The following is a 13,854-nucleotide window of genomic DNA, read 5'->3' as shown; positions in this document are numbered from 1 at the left end:
CCAGGATGGTAGAAGGTGAACTAGATGGACTTTGGTCTTTTCTCGTCTGGTAATCCCTATGTCTCAAGCAGTTAACCAAGTGCATTTTTCAAGTCTCGTTAAACTCACGGCTTCTCCATCAGCAAACATCTGCAAAGAATGATTTGGTGTCACTTTCTAATCAGAAGTATCAAGTCCAGGTGAAATCTGGAACCACAGAGTGATTCAGAATATAAAATACCCTTAGAATATTGTCATGACCTGCCTTGGTTGCAGAGATCTCACAGTGCATGTAAAGGTTAGCGCAGGTTAAGCCTGTTCTGTATTTCAGGTCCTTTCACACTCTCCAGACTGAACCCCCAGTGACCTTTCTGCCATTGTTGACTTTACTGTCACAAAACAGAACAACAGCTGTACGAACTGTTTTAGTTCATTTGCTTGCCAAGTATAGAATCATAAAATGATACAGCTCAGAAGGCGGCCATTCGGCCCATCGCCAGAAAAACTGTGCATCGGCCAGGAATCGAACCCAGGCCTCCTGTGAGAATTCTACCACTGAACCACCGATGTTTGGTAAGTAGCGTGACTTTTTCTCTTCATGACAATACTGATTTCTTCCCTTCCCTTCCCTCCCAAATAGTCTCCCCTCCTCTCCTACAGGTGCTGACTCGAGGTGGGATCCGGTCCCATGGACATTGCTTGCCCACCAGCCTTCCTCTGTGTATGGGACCAGACAAGTGAGTTTCGACAAACTATTTGACCATGGGGGGAGGGCACTGGAGCTGAGGCCGATTCTGATGTCCACACATACATACTGTTAATACACAGCGGCCAGAGGAAACCTTACCCCATCCTTTTATTATGAGGAATTTGGTGCTATCACAATTCATGCTACTTGGGTGTATAGTAATAAATTAAAATAATAACAAGTGGAATTTAAAAGTAGAGACAGCTTTATATCTATATTTTACGGATTGGGTCAAATGTGGGTGACTCCTGACTCCCCAAAGCCTTTCCATCATCTACAAGCCGCAAGTCAGGAGTGTGATGGAATACTCTCCACTGGCATGGATGAGTGCAGCTCCAACAACACTCAAGAAGCTCGACACCATCCAGGACAAAGCAGCCCACTTGATTGGCACCTCATCCACCACCCTAAACATTCACTCCCTTCACCACCGGCGCACAGTGGCTGCAGTGTGTACCATCCACAGGATGCACTGCAGCAACTCGCCAAGGCTTCTTCGACAGCACCTCCCAAACCCTCGACCTCTACCACCTAGAAGGACAAGAGCAGCAGGCATGTGGGAACAACACCACCTGCACGTTCCCCTCCAAGTCACACACCATCCCGACTTGGAAATATATCGCCGTTCCTTCATCGTTGCTGGGTCAAAATCCTGGAACTCCCTTCCTAACAGCACTGTGGGAGAACCGTCACCACACGGACTGCAGCGGTTCAAGAAGGCGGCTCACCACCACCTTCTCAAGGGCAATTAGGGATGGGCAATAAATGCCGGCCTCGCCAGCGACGCCCACATCCCATGAACAAATAAAAAAAATCCCAGAAACAGAAGTTATTAAAGAAACGAGTTAGTAGGAAATTCCTGCCTCCTAACGATTAATCCACTTCTTTGCATTTATATAGCGCCTTTCACGACCTCAGGATGTCCCAAAGCACTTTACAGCCAATGAAGTACTTTTGAAATGTAGTCACTGTTGTAATGTGGGAATATGTAATAACGGCTAAAATAACATTGGTACTCCAAGATCTGCTGAGTGTTTCCAGCATTTTCTGTTTTTAATATCGCACAGAGTAAATTCAAGGCCTCTGTGGAATTGGGGGCAGATTTTTGAGGAACAAATTTTATAAACTGTGTAAACGACGGCTTAATGCTGTAATGGGGAGGTGTTCTTGCGACATTTAAATTTACCAAGGAAAAGATTGCCCTAAATAAATGCAGCTGGCGAGTTGTAAACTCTGTATTCAGGGGTACAAATGTGTCCATTTTTTTTTGGAGGGTGGGGGGGGGGGGGAGAGGCGGGAGTGAGAATAAAACGTTGAAAGCTTCTCGTTATTTGCAGATTCCTATCAATTTGGGGGGGAAATGAAACTAACCACGTGCGGGGAGGGGGGGTGGGGCTGCAACATCCGTCTAGACGTTTTAATAAACAGTTGTGTCAGGGAGCAGCTTCCACTTTAGTACTCGGAGACAGACTCGCCGTTCGTTTCGATTCGGGCCGGGCCAACAAAAAAAAAAAAAATTTAGAATGAGAATCGCAAGAAAATGACTTTCCGAAGAGTGAAAAAGTTAAGCCGCAAGGAGGATTGCGGCAGCGCCGATTGCGCCGCGTACAGCGGGGATGAGAGTGAAATTTACAAAAGCGGCAGTGAAACTTGCAAAACCGGCGCTGAAACTTACAAGACGTCCCAACTTTACAAGACCCTCGCCTACTCGGGGGGCACGCTGCCTCGCAATCACAAACAGGTATGTAAACAATAATAACACCCCTCCCCCCCCCTCCTCCCCTGAAAAAAACACACACACTGAAAGTTATTTTTGTTCGGGAAAAGTTCAGAGGGACTGGTAAAGAATTGTTTCCACTTATAATGTAGCCACTGGTCAAAATTGTAGCTTTTTGTAATCAAATAACGGGCTGTTATAACGGAGTTTGTGTCTGATGTGGTTTATAGCGGTTTTTCATATAGCATTGCGGGACAGGCGAGCACAGATGAACAAGCCAGTTTTGCACCGTGATCTTCCCAAATGCTTTTTCACGAGAACGATTTGCCCTTTTGCAAAATGGCAAACTATACAATCTTTTTGCGGTTATTGCTGGAAGGTCCGCTGTTTAGAAAATAACTTTGCTGCGTAAATATACAACAACACCAGGGATATTGGAGGTCCTGGAGACAGATCCACCGCTCTTGTTTATTTAATGAGATACAATAGATGGACTTCACCAACACTGGTGGAACGATTTTAATTTTTAAATGCTTTTTAAAAATAGTAATATTTGCACCAGCGGCAATTTTAAAATCGACATATATGGCTTCTGAGCTTTAATAAAATAGATGTTCCTTTTCATTAGAATTTTAAAATGTGAATAAACGGTTATTCCGACCTCAAATGGGAGACACTTCAAAGTGTTAAAAACCTATTCAAAGTTTGCATAGTTTGATAGTTCGTACCCTGAGGAATGGGAGTCAATGGGTTAACAATTTAATTTTTTTAGAGGAGCGTGACATCAGTACGAAGTGAAACTTTTGGTGAATCACAGTTCGTTAATCGGTACATCTGATGCATGAGTATTTCGAGGTGCCTCCTTTTGATGGAATGAAATGATCCACATGATTCATTAAGGTGCTGTTCCCTTTTGTAGTCGCGGTTCCTATTTTTGCACGACCTAGTCCGTCACAGAAACCTTTTTTTTTTCTGAACGTGAAGTCATTTAACTGTGAAAGTTTGGTGAGGTAGATGAGAAGCGCGGGGTGAATGATGCTACTGGGAAGCTTTGCATTGTTCCCCCGGCCCCCGTTATTTGAATATGATTGACAACCAGAAGCAAAGTACTGCAATTCCTGGAAACACTCAACAGGTCAGGCAGCGAGGGTGGAGAGAGAGACAGAGAGACAGAGTTAACGTTTAGCGTCGATCAGAACTGGAAGATGCTAGAGATGAACAGCTTTTAACCATATACAGAGCCAAGGAAAAGGGAGGAAGAACAAAAAGGGCAAAGGTCTGTGATAGATTCACAGATCAGCCATGATCTAATTGAATGGCAGAACAGGCTGGAGGGGCTGAACGGCCTACTCCGATTTGATAGGGTGGCGGGCAGAAATGATTCAATGACAGCTTACAACCACTTGCACTTTTTTAGTACATTTCATATAATCAAGCCACCTCACACCGATGGGGGGCAGACCCCAACAGGAGTACAGAGGACGGTTAAGGGGGAGTGACCAAAGACGCAGTAGATGAGTCAGGTTTCGTTGGATGCTTTTGTAGGTGGGAAGAGAGGCAACGAGGGGAAAGGGGTTTAGGGAGAGAGTGTTTGGGGGTCAGTTAGCTGATTCATTTCCATCGGCTTCAGGCAATTGTGTCTCTTGCTTATGACAGTGGGGGATTCACAACACCAACTTGTATTGAAAAAGGGCCTTTAATGTGGTAAAACGTCCCAAGGCGCTTCACAGGAGCATTTAACAAAATTTGACACCGAACCACATAAAGCGATATCAGTATAGGTGACCAAAAGCTTGGTCAAACAGGTAGGTTTTAAGGAGCGTCTTAAAGGAGGAGAGAGAGGTGGCGAGGTTTAGGGAGGGAATTCCAGAGCTTACCCAAAGAGTACTAACATAGAACTCGCTCCCACAAGGAGTAGTTGAGGCGAATAGCATAGATACATTTAAAGGAAAGCTAGATAAACACGAGGGAGAAAGGAATAGAAGGATATGCTGCTAGGGTGAGATGAAAAGGAGTGAGAGGAGGCTCATGTGGAGCATAAACACCGACATAGACCTGTTGGGCCGAATGGCCTGTTTCTGTGTTGTAGACTCAATGTAACTCGACGTAAGGCATGGCCGCCAATGGTGGAGCGATTAAAATCGGGGATGCTCAAGAGGCCAGAATCGGAGGAACGCAGAGATCTCGGAGGGTTGTAGGGCCGGTACAAATTCCAGGAATTTGCATGTTTCCATAAACAGTTATTCCGACCTCAAGTGGGAGACTTGGTTCCATAACCCATAATACCCTCGCCTAACAAAAATCTATCAATCTCAGTTTTGACATTTTCAATTGACCCCCAGTCTCAACAGCTTTTTGTGGGAGAGTTCCAGATTTCCACTCCCCTTTGTGTGAAGAAGTGCTTCCTGACATCACATTGCCGAGTGTAACTTTTTGGTTTAAAGTTCCTCCTCTGGAAAAAAAACCCATCAAGTACTGTTGTTAATCTCTCAATCCCACTTCTCAACAGATGTTGATGCAGTTCCTTTTTAAAGGTGTCCGTTGACCTCAAATGAAGAACCATCTCTGGCAGTCTGTTCCACATATCCATTATCTGTGGGAGAAAAACATGTCTCGGCAACGACAGCTCATTTTGTTTAAAGCAAAAGATGGGCCGGGGGCACCTTCCCTCCACCTGTGGACAATTCATTACCCCATGTGTCTCTGGGCCTCCAGTCAAGGCCTACACAAATGTGGGCCGATGGCTGAGCTGGGTTTCAGTATTGTCCTTCTCTTCAGTGCTGTCCCTTTCTCTTATTCTCTAGCAAAAGATATTAAAAGCAAATAAAGGGTGCTATTAAAACTAGTCCCCTCTCTATCTCTGTAACCTCCTCCAGCCCTACAACCCTCCGATATCTCTGCGTTCCTCCAATTCCGGCCTCTTGCGCATCCCCGATTTTCATCGCTCCACCATTGGCGGCCGTGCCTTCAGCTGCCTAGGCCCTAAGCTCTGGAATTCCCTCCCTAAACCTTTCCTCTCCCTCTCTCTCCTCCTTTAAGACACTCCTTAAAACCTACCTCTTTGACCAAGCTTTTGGCCACCAGCCCTAATATCTCCTAATGCGGCTTGTCTGACAATCGCTCCTGTGAAGCGCCTTGGGATGTTTTACTACATTAAATGCACTATATAAATGCAAGTTGTTGTTGTTGTTACAAGGCCATTAGTTTCAGCAGATCTATTAACCGTGTAGTGGTTAATGTTACCTTTCTCCTGTGGGGAAGTGCCTGACCTCCACTCAGTGCTGCAATTGAAATCAGAAGCTGACTGTGTGGGCAATTGCAGGCACAGACCCACACCCCATCATCTGTGGTGTAATGCATTGAAATATTCGTGAAAGTAGCCTTCGAGCTAGACACTGCCTGGCGTCAACAAATTGCTCATGAACAACGCTGGGTTGAAGTTAGTGCGTTCTGTTAAAGGGGCGGTGTCCTAAAATGCTCTTGGCCAGCATAGATCGTCCAATCAGCATCGTTTTAACCTATTGGGCTATCACAGGCACTAAAATAATGCAGTCAGAAAATCTAGGCTACCATTTTTATACACAGAGGATAATGCAATGTCTCAATCAGCAATGTGATTTATAAATTCCCTCTTGTGATATGGACGTCACTAGCAAAGCCACTATTTATTGCCCATCCCTAGTTGCTCCTTGAGAAGGTGGTGGTGAGCCACCTTCTTGGAACCACTGCAGTCCGTGTGGTGAAGGTTCTCCCACAGTGCTGTTAGGAAGGGAGTTCCAGGATTTTGACCCACTGACGATGAAGGAACGGCGATATATTTCCAAGTCGGGATGGTGTGTGACTTGGAGGGGAACGTGCAGGTGGTGTTGTTCCCATGTGCCTGCTGCCCTTGTCCTTCTGGGTGGTAGAGGCCGCGGGTTTGGGAGGTGCTGTCGAAGAAGCCTTGGCGAGTTGCTACAGTGCATCCTGTGGATGGTACACACTGCAGCCACGGTGCGCCGGTGGTGGAGGGAGTGGATGATAATTCTGGGATGTCAATCACATTTGGCACTACAAACTTTTTTTGATAAAGTATGAAAGCTACAGTGAGTATTTGCTGTGGAATTTCATTTTTAAAGCAGACTATTCCAGGTGCTGAGATCATCTGAAAACTTGTTATTGTGGCTAAACTTCCCCTTGAAGTTTCAATGTTGAAATGTGGGCACCTAAACTCGAATTTAGGTAAATTAAAACTGTAATCTACTCCCACTATGGTCAACTGATCAATAGTGAACAAGCAAAAAGGTTTACCTCCTGACCTGTGTACCTTTCCTGTTCAGTCTCATTCGATAGACATTCTGGTCCAAGTATAGCTCTCCTTCACCAGTTCTGCTTCTGCATGGTTTGAAGATGGCACCATGGAAACTGGACAAAGTCAGCCAGACAAGTTGGTTTCTGCATCGCAGGTGGACAATTTCAATTCCTTGTCAAAGGCACTGCCTGGGGTCTGTGGGCTAGAAAATGGGAAATGGCACTGTGTCAGTTTAGCTACTAAGTGCAGATAACTTCCTTACTAACGGGAGGAAAACACTCCATTACCTTGTATGTAAAGGGTGACAGTTGGGGCAAGAAAGTAGCTGAAATTGGACAGCAGCTTCAAGCCTGCAAAATATAATAGAAAGTCCAGTGTCTTATACTGAGTGCTGGTGCCTGATTTGGTCCAATTGTCCAACTTTGATGAAGCCACTCCCACTGCAGACTCTCAAAGGAGGAGCACCACATGTCCATCTAAGGTGGATGTAGTGGAATTCTGGTACACATGCAGAGATGGGACTATTGTCAGCGTGGCTGTGTCTCTGTGTGAGAATGTTAGGGATGGGCAACCGAACCTTATGAGCAGAATGCCACTTTAGGATACGGATCAGTCCTTTCCGTCTCCGTTTGGAGTACATTTGCCTTTGCATTCATTTCAGAGTGCCACCATCTAGACAACCTCACGTTCCATGTTAGACGGGTGCGTAGGCTGGGTGCTGCAGTGAGCTGGCACATACTGCCTCATCGCCTCTGGGACCTGGGTTTGAATGCAGCTCGTACCGATTAGGATGAAAGTCTCCTGTCTTTGGAGCTTGGGCAGTCAGTCTCAACCACAGGACGTAACCACCCCCTAATCTACCAGTAACTGGCAATCTCACGCAAAGAGGCCATGAAGGGGGCTGACAATTTAAAATGGAAAATGTCACACTGGCACAATAGGAAGCTCTCTTTGAGGTCGGGCATGTTGTTGGAGAAAAGTAGAGGCAGACTTGCTTTGCATTTGGCTGTGCTGTGTCTGATCTGGGAGTGCATTGAGACACTGGGGGCCTGAAATGGGAAGAGTTCAATTCTCCAGCACTCACACCCTTTGCCTTGATAAGCACACAAGTTCACATAAAAGTTGGAATTACCTCAGTATCTATATCACAGTGTGAAATGGAGGCAATATTTTGTTAAAAATAATTAAAGTGACCAGGATTCCTGGCGCTCGTGACCCTTGCCCCCGTCCTTACGGTTCGGGAAATACGGTGATGTTTGGTTAGAAAGCTTTCAAAATCACACGAACCTGGGGACAGTGTGTTCTGCCGACTTGTGAAGCGTGATCATGAAACGTGAACTATCTGAAGTGTGACTGTTCTTCAGCTTTGAGAAGGTGCACATTCTGTAGCGGAAGAAATCTATGCAACTGAACTAATTGGTTAGGCCACAGCTTGAGTACTGTGTACAGTTCTGGTCGCCACATTACAGGAAAGGTGTGACTGCACTAGAGAGGGTGCAGAGGAGATTTACGAGGATGTTGCCAGGACTAGAGAATTTTAGCTATGAGGAAAGATTGGATAGACTGGGGTTGTTCTCTTTGGAACAGAGGAGGCTGAGGGGAGATTGAATTGAGGCGTATAAAATTATGAGGGTCCTAGATGGAGTGGATAGGAAGGACCTATTTCCCTTAGCAGAGAGGTCAGTGACCAGGGGGCATAGATTTAAAATAATTGGTAGAAGGATTAGAGGGGAGCTGAGGAGAAATGTTTTCACCCAGAGGGTGGTGGGGGTCTGGAACTCACTGCCTGAAAGGGTGGTAGAGGCAGAAACCCTCAACTCATTTAAAAAGTACCTGGATGTGCTCCTGAAGTGCCGTAACCTACAGGGCTACAGACCAAGTGCTGGAAAGTGGGATTAAGCTGGATGGCTCTTTTTCGGCCAGCACGAACGCGATGGGTCACATTGTCAAAAATAGAGAAGTGTCCCAGCAGCAGAGAGCTTGTGAGACATGAATGAGTCAGAGTTGCAGCCAATTTTGCAAAGTGTTTGATTTTTTTTTTGCCACCCCTAACTCGGGTCAGTTTTAGCGTCCCAACTGACATGCTCACCAGCTGAGACCAGCGAGCTTCCCACAGAGGTGGGAATTAAACCTGGGACTGTTCTGGCCTGGATGGTTCAACACCACATCACACGGGGCACTTACTCACTTAGCCACCAGGGGAGCTCTCCTTGCAGATTGTTGAAGCCCAGTTTATGCTGCCAATCCCACACACACCGACACACACGCACACACCGACACACACGCACACACCGACACACACGCACACACCGACACACACGCACACACCGACACACACGCACACACCAACACACACGCACACACCAACACACACGCACACACCAACACACGCGCACACACCGACACACACGCGCACACCAACACACGCGCACACACCAACACACACGCACACACCGACACACACGCACACACCGACACACACGCACACACCAACACACGCGCACACACCGACACACACGCGCACACCAACACACGCGCACACACCAACACACGCGCACACACACCAACACACACACGCGCACACACCAACACACACGCACACACCGACACACACGCACACACCGACACACACGCACACACCGACACACACGCACACACCGACACACACGCACACACCGACACACACGCACACACCGACACACGCGCACACACACCAACACACACACGCGCACACACCAACACACACGCACACACCAACACACGCGCGCACACCAACACACACGCACACACCAACACACGCGCACACACCAACACACGCGCACACACCAACACACGCGCACACACCAACACACGCGCACACACCAACACACGCGCACACACACCAACACACGCGCACACACACCAACACACGCGCACACACACCAACACACGCGCACACACACCAACACACGCGCACACACACCAACACACGCGCACACACACCAACACACGCGCACACACACCAACACACGCGCACACACGCGCACACACGCGCACACACGCGCACACACGCACACACGCGCACACACGCACACACACGCCAACACACGCGCACACACGCCAACACACGCGCACACACGCCAACACACGCGCACACACGCCAACACACGCGCACACGCGCCAACACACGCGCACACGCGCCAACACACGCGCACCCGCGCCAACACACGCGCACCCGCGCCAACACACGCACACGCGCACCCGCGCCAACACACGCACACGCGCACCCGCGCCAACACACGCACACGCGCACCCGCGCCAACACACGCACACGCGCACCCGCGCCAACACACGCACACGCGCACCCGCGCCAACACACGCACACGCGCACCCGCGCCAACACACGCACACGCGCACCCGCGCCAACACACGCACACGCGCACCCGCGCCAACACACGCACACGCGCACCCGCGCCAACACACGCACACGCGCACCCGCGCCAACACACGCACACGCGCCAACACGCGCCAACGCGCCAACACGTGCACACGCGCACACGCGCCAACACGTGCACACGCGCACACGCGCCAACACGTGCACACGCGCACACGCACCAACACGCGCACACGCGCACACGCACCAACACGCGCACACGCGCACACGCACCAACACGCGCACACGCGCACACGCACCAACACGCGCACACGCGCACACGCACCAACACGCGCACACGCGCACACGCACCAACACGCGCACACGCGCACACGCACCAACACGCGCACACGCACCAACACGCGCACACGCACCAACACGCGCACACGCACCAACACGCGCACACGCGCACACGCGCACACGCACCAACACGCACACGCGCACACGCGCACACGCACCAACACATGCACACGCGCACACGCACCAACACATGCACACGCGCACACGCACCAACACATGCACACGCGCACACGCACCAACACATGCACACGCGCACACGCACCAACACATGCACACGCGCACACGCACCAACACATGCACACGCGCACACGCACCAACACATGCACACGCGCACACGCACCAACACATGCACACGCGCACACGCACCAACACATGCACACGCGCACACGCATGCACACGCGCACACGCATGCACACGCGCACACACATGCACACGCGCACACGCATGCACACGCGCACACGCACCAACGCATGCACACGCGCACACGCACCAACGCACGCACACGCGCACACGCACCAACACACGCACACGCACCAACACGCGCACACCAAAACCAACACACGCACACGCGCACACGCGCACACCAAAACCAACACACGCACACCAGCACACCAAAACCAACACACGCACACCAGCACACCAAAACCAACACACGCACACCAGCACACCAAAACCAACACACGCACACCAGCACACCAAAACCAACACACGCACACCAGCACACCAAAACCAACACACGCACACCAGCACACCAAAACCAACACACGCACACCAGCACACCAAAACCAACACACGCACACCAGCACACCAAAACCAACACACGCACACCAGCACACCAAAACCAACACACGCACACCAGCACACCAAAATCAACACACGCACACCAGCACACCAAAACCAACACACGCACACCAGCACACCAAAACCAACACACGCACACCAGCACACAGACACACCAACACACCGACACACCAACACACGCACACCAACACACAGACACACCAACACACGCACCCGCACACCCCAGCACACATGCACCCGCACACCCCAGCACACATGCACCCGCACACCCCAGCACACATGCACCCGCACACAACAGAACACGCACACACACAGCAACACACCCACTCACCCACCCCCACCCCCACCCCCGCACCCACCCCCACCCGCGCACACACACACACACACACACACACACACACTCCCATTTGTTACAGGTCAGCAGTAACACACGCTTGTGACAGGCTGCAGATTTACAGTGAGCGTTTGTTCCAATCTGATATAAATCAGGCTCGCTCCATGGCAACTCCATAGACAAGCACTTTTGTTGCTCCAAAATCTGACTTTAAAGAAAATAGCTCCCTGCTGATTATACAGTCGGTGTGACTTGGGCTGCAAGTGTGCAACAAATGGAAACTTGCACTCGAAGTTTAAATAGTACATGGGGAGTAAGAGCATGCAGACAGGTCTGACCATGATAGAGATCAGAAAGGAGATGCATTTGGTCAGGTTAGGCGTATGGAGGGAGGGGGGTGGGGGGGAGACAGATTTGTCTGGAAACCCAGGAATGAGGAAATTGCTTTGATTTAAGTTGGCTCTTCAAGAGAGAGAAGTCCTTTAATGTGCCGATTTCAATCTGCTGCCAGTTAAAATAAAATCTAATGGAAACCAGAAGCAGCAACATTTATGATATTATAAATCATCCCCTCACTCCCAACCAATCAGCAATGACATTCAGCAGGGCAACGGACTGCGATGAAACTGACGACACGTGCCTGCAATCTCCATACTCAAATACTCGACCCCTCCATAAAGGCCAGGGCCACTGGATTACAATGAGCTAAGTTTTGAATTACATGGGATTCCCCAATTCTTCCCAGCCTTTTGGGGATCGCAATGCCTGATTCCATCCGTTTTCCCGAGAAAGTGGGAAAACCACCGGCCTTCACCTTATTTGCGTTGCCCTTTTTGTTTCCTGTCCAAGGAGAGCAAACTCCGTGAGTCACTCTCCTCCTTACAGTCAGATGCCAGTGGCACTGGGCGCAGTGGGGTGCAGTGATCCAATTTCTCGAACAGGGGACATACATGGGACCAGCTGCCCCCTATCCCAACTCGCACCAAGTCCCGTTCACCCATCACCCCTGTGCTCGCTGACCTACACTGGCTCCCAGTCCACCAACTCCTCGATTTTAAAATTCTCTCCTCATGTTCAAATCCCTCCATGGCCTCACGCCCTCCCTATCTCTGTGACCTCCTCCAGCCCTACAACCCTCCGCGATCTCTGCGTTCCTCCAATTCTGGCCTCTTGTGCATCCAACCCTTCCATTGCCTCACCATTGGCGGTTGTGCCTTCAGCTGTCTAGGTCCTAAGCTCTGCAATTGCTTCCCCAAACCTCTCCACCCCTCTCTCCTCCTTTTATATACTGCTTAAAACCTACCACTTTGACCAAGCTTTTGGTCACCTGCCCTAATATCTCCTTATGTGGCTCGGTGTCAGTGTTTGTCAGATAATCGCTCCTGTGAAGCACACTGAGACGTTTTACTGTGTTAAAGGCGCTATATAAATGCAAGATGTTAAACACCTTATTCCAAAGGCACTTTCGTGGGTCTACAAAGCCCTCGGCTTCTCGAATTTGGGGGTATTTATACAATGGAATGCGACCGACTGAGGGGCACTCGAGCTGGCCTCCTGTCGGCTGCTCTCCTATGATATAAAGGCACCATATAATATACAAAGGAGCTGCTATTTCCTGATTGAAAGTGACGCCCAAATCAAGGAGAGGAGCTTTTTGGGGCAAGAATGAATTGTCTTCAGAGGCTTTTAAAAAAAATAACCTATGAGAAGTTTACAATGAATTGAATAATTGCCACATTCTGATCCACATATTGTAAGTAGGAAGGCTTTCCTCCTGTAGGTAAATTCCCACCTGTTTACAATGGGAACCAAATAGTTAATCTTCTATTGTTTGGTCCATGAGGATGACTGGGACTGGTGGTGCCTTTAATCCCAATGTTAATAATCTCTTTTAAAGCATTTATTCATTTCAATTGAACTACTCGGAGGCAGTCAGTCAGTCTGCCTCAGGAGAGTGTGTTTTTTTTGATGTATGCAGTTGTTTACCTGCATTGGCCTAGCATCATGAACTGACTCAGGTGTACTTCAGTGTTTTAGAACCCAGGAGAGCATGTCATGCAGACCTGTCTCAAGAGGGAGAGATCAATCCAGCCCAGTTAGTGTTCGGCTCCCTTTATACTGCCCCTTTGATGCTGGTGCCAGTTCGGTATTTTTTCAGTGTGCCAGTGCCAAAAGAGAAGTACAAAGTTCACGGTGCGGCTAGTATTGGCATAGCTGTGGCATTTTGCTTTGTGCTGGTGACAGCGTAAGTGTGCCCGTTGTTTTTATGAGC

The 13,854-nt window shown here is 49.3% G+C and overlaps 1 protein-coding gene across 2 annotated transcripts in view; it reads left to right on the top strand.

The window, feature by feature from the left end:
* The first annotated feature begins 2,169 nt into the window (after positions 1–2,169).
* tamalin (trafficking regulator and scaffold protein tamalin) overlaps positions 2,170–13,854 on the top strand; it is a 38,138-nt gene continuing 26,453 nt past the window's right edge. For both annotated transcript variants that reach the window (XM_067976703.1, XM_067976702.1), the window contains exon 1: positions 2,170–2,468. In XM_067976703.1, coding sequence (XP_067832804.1) covers positions 2,268–2,468 — 201 coding nt within the window. In that variant the 5' untranslated portion in view covers positions 2,170–2,267. The remainder of the gene's footprint in view (positions 2,469–13,854) is intronic.

The sequence above is a fragment of the Heptranchias perlo genome, chromosome X (assembly GCF_035084215.1).
Source record: "Heptranchias perlo isolate sHepPer1 chromosome X, sHepPer1.hap1, whole genome shotgun sequence".
Classification (NCBI taxonomy): Eukaryota; Metazoa; Chordata; class Chondrichthyes; order Hexanchiformes; family Hexanchidae; genus Heptranchias; species Heptranchias perlo.
This window is presented reverse-complemented; position numbering and strand designations above follow the sequence as displayed.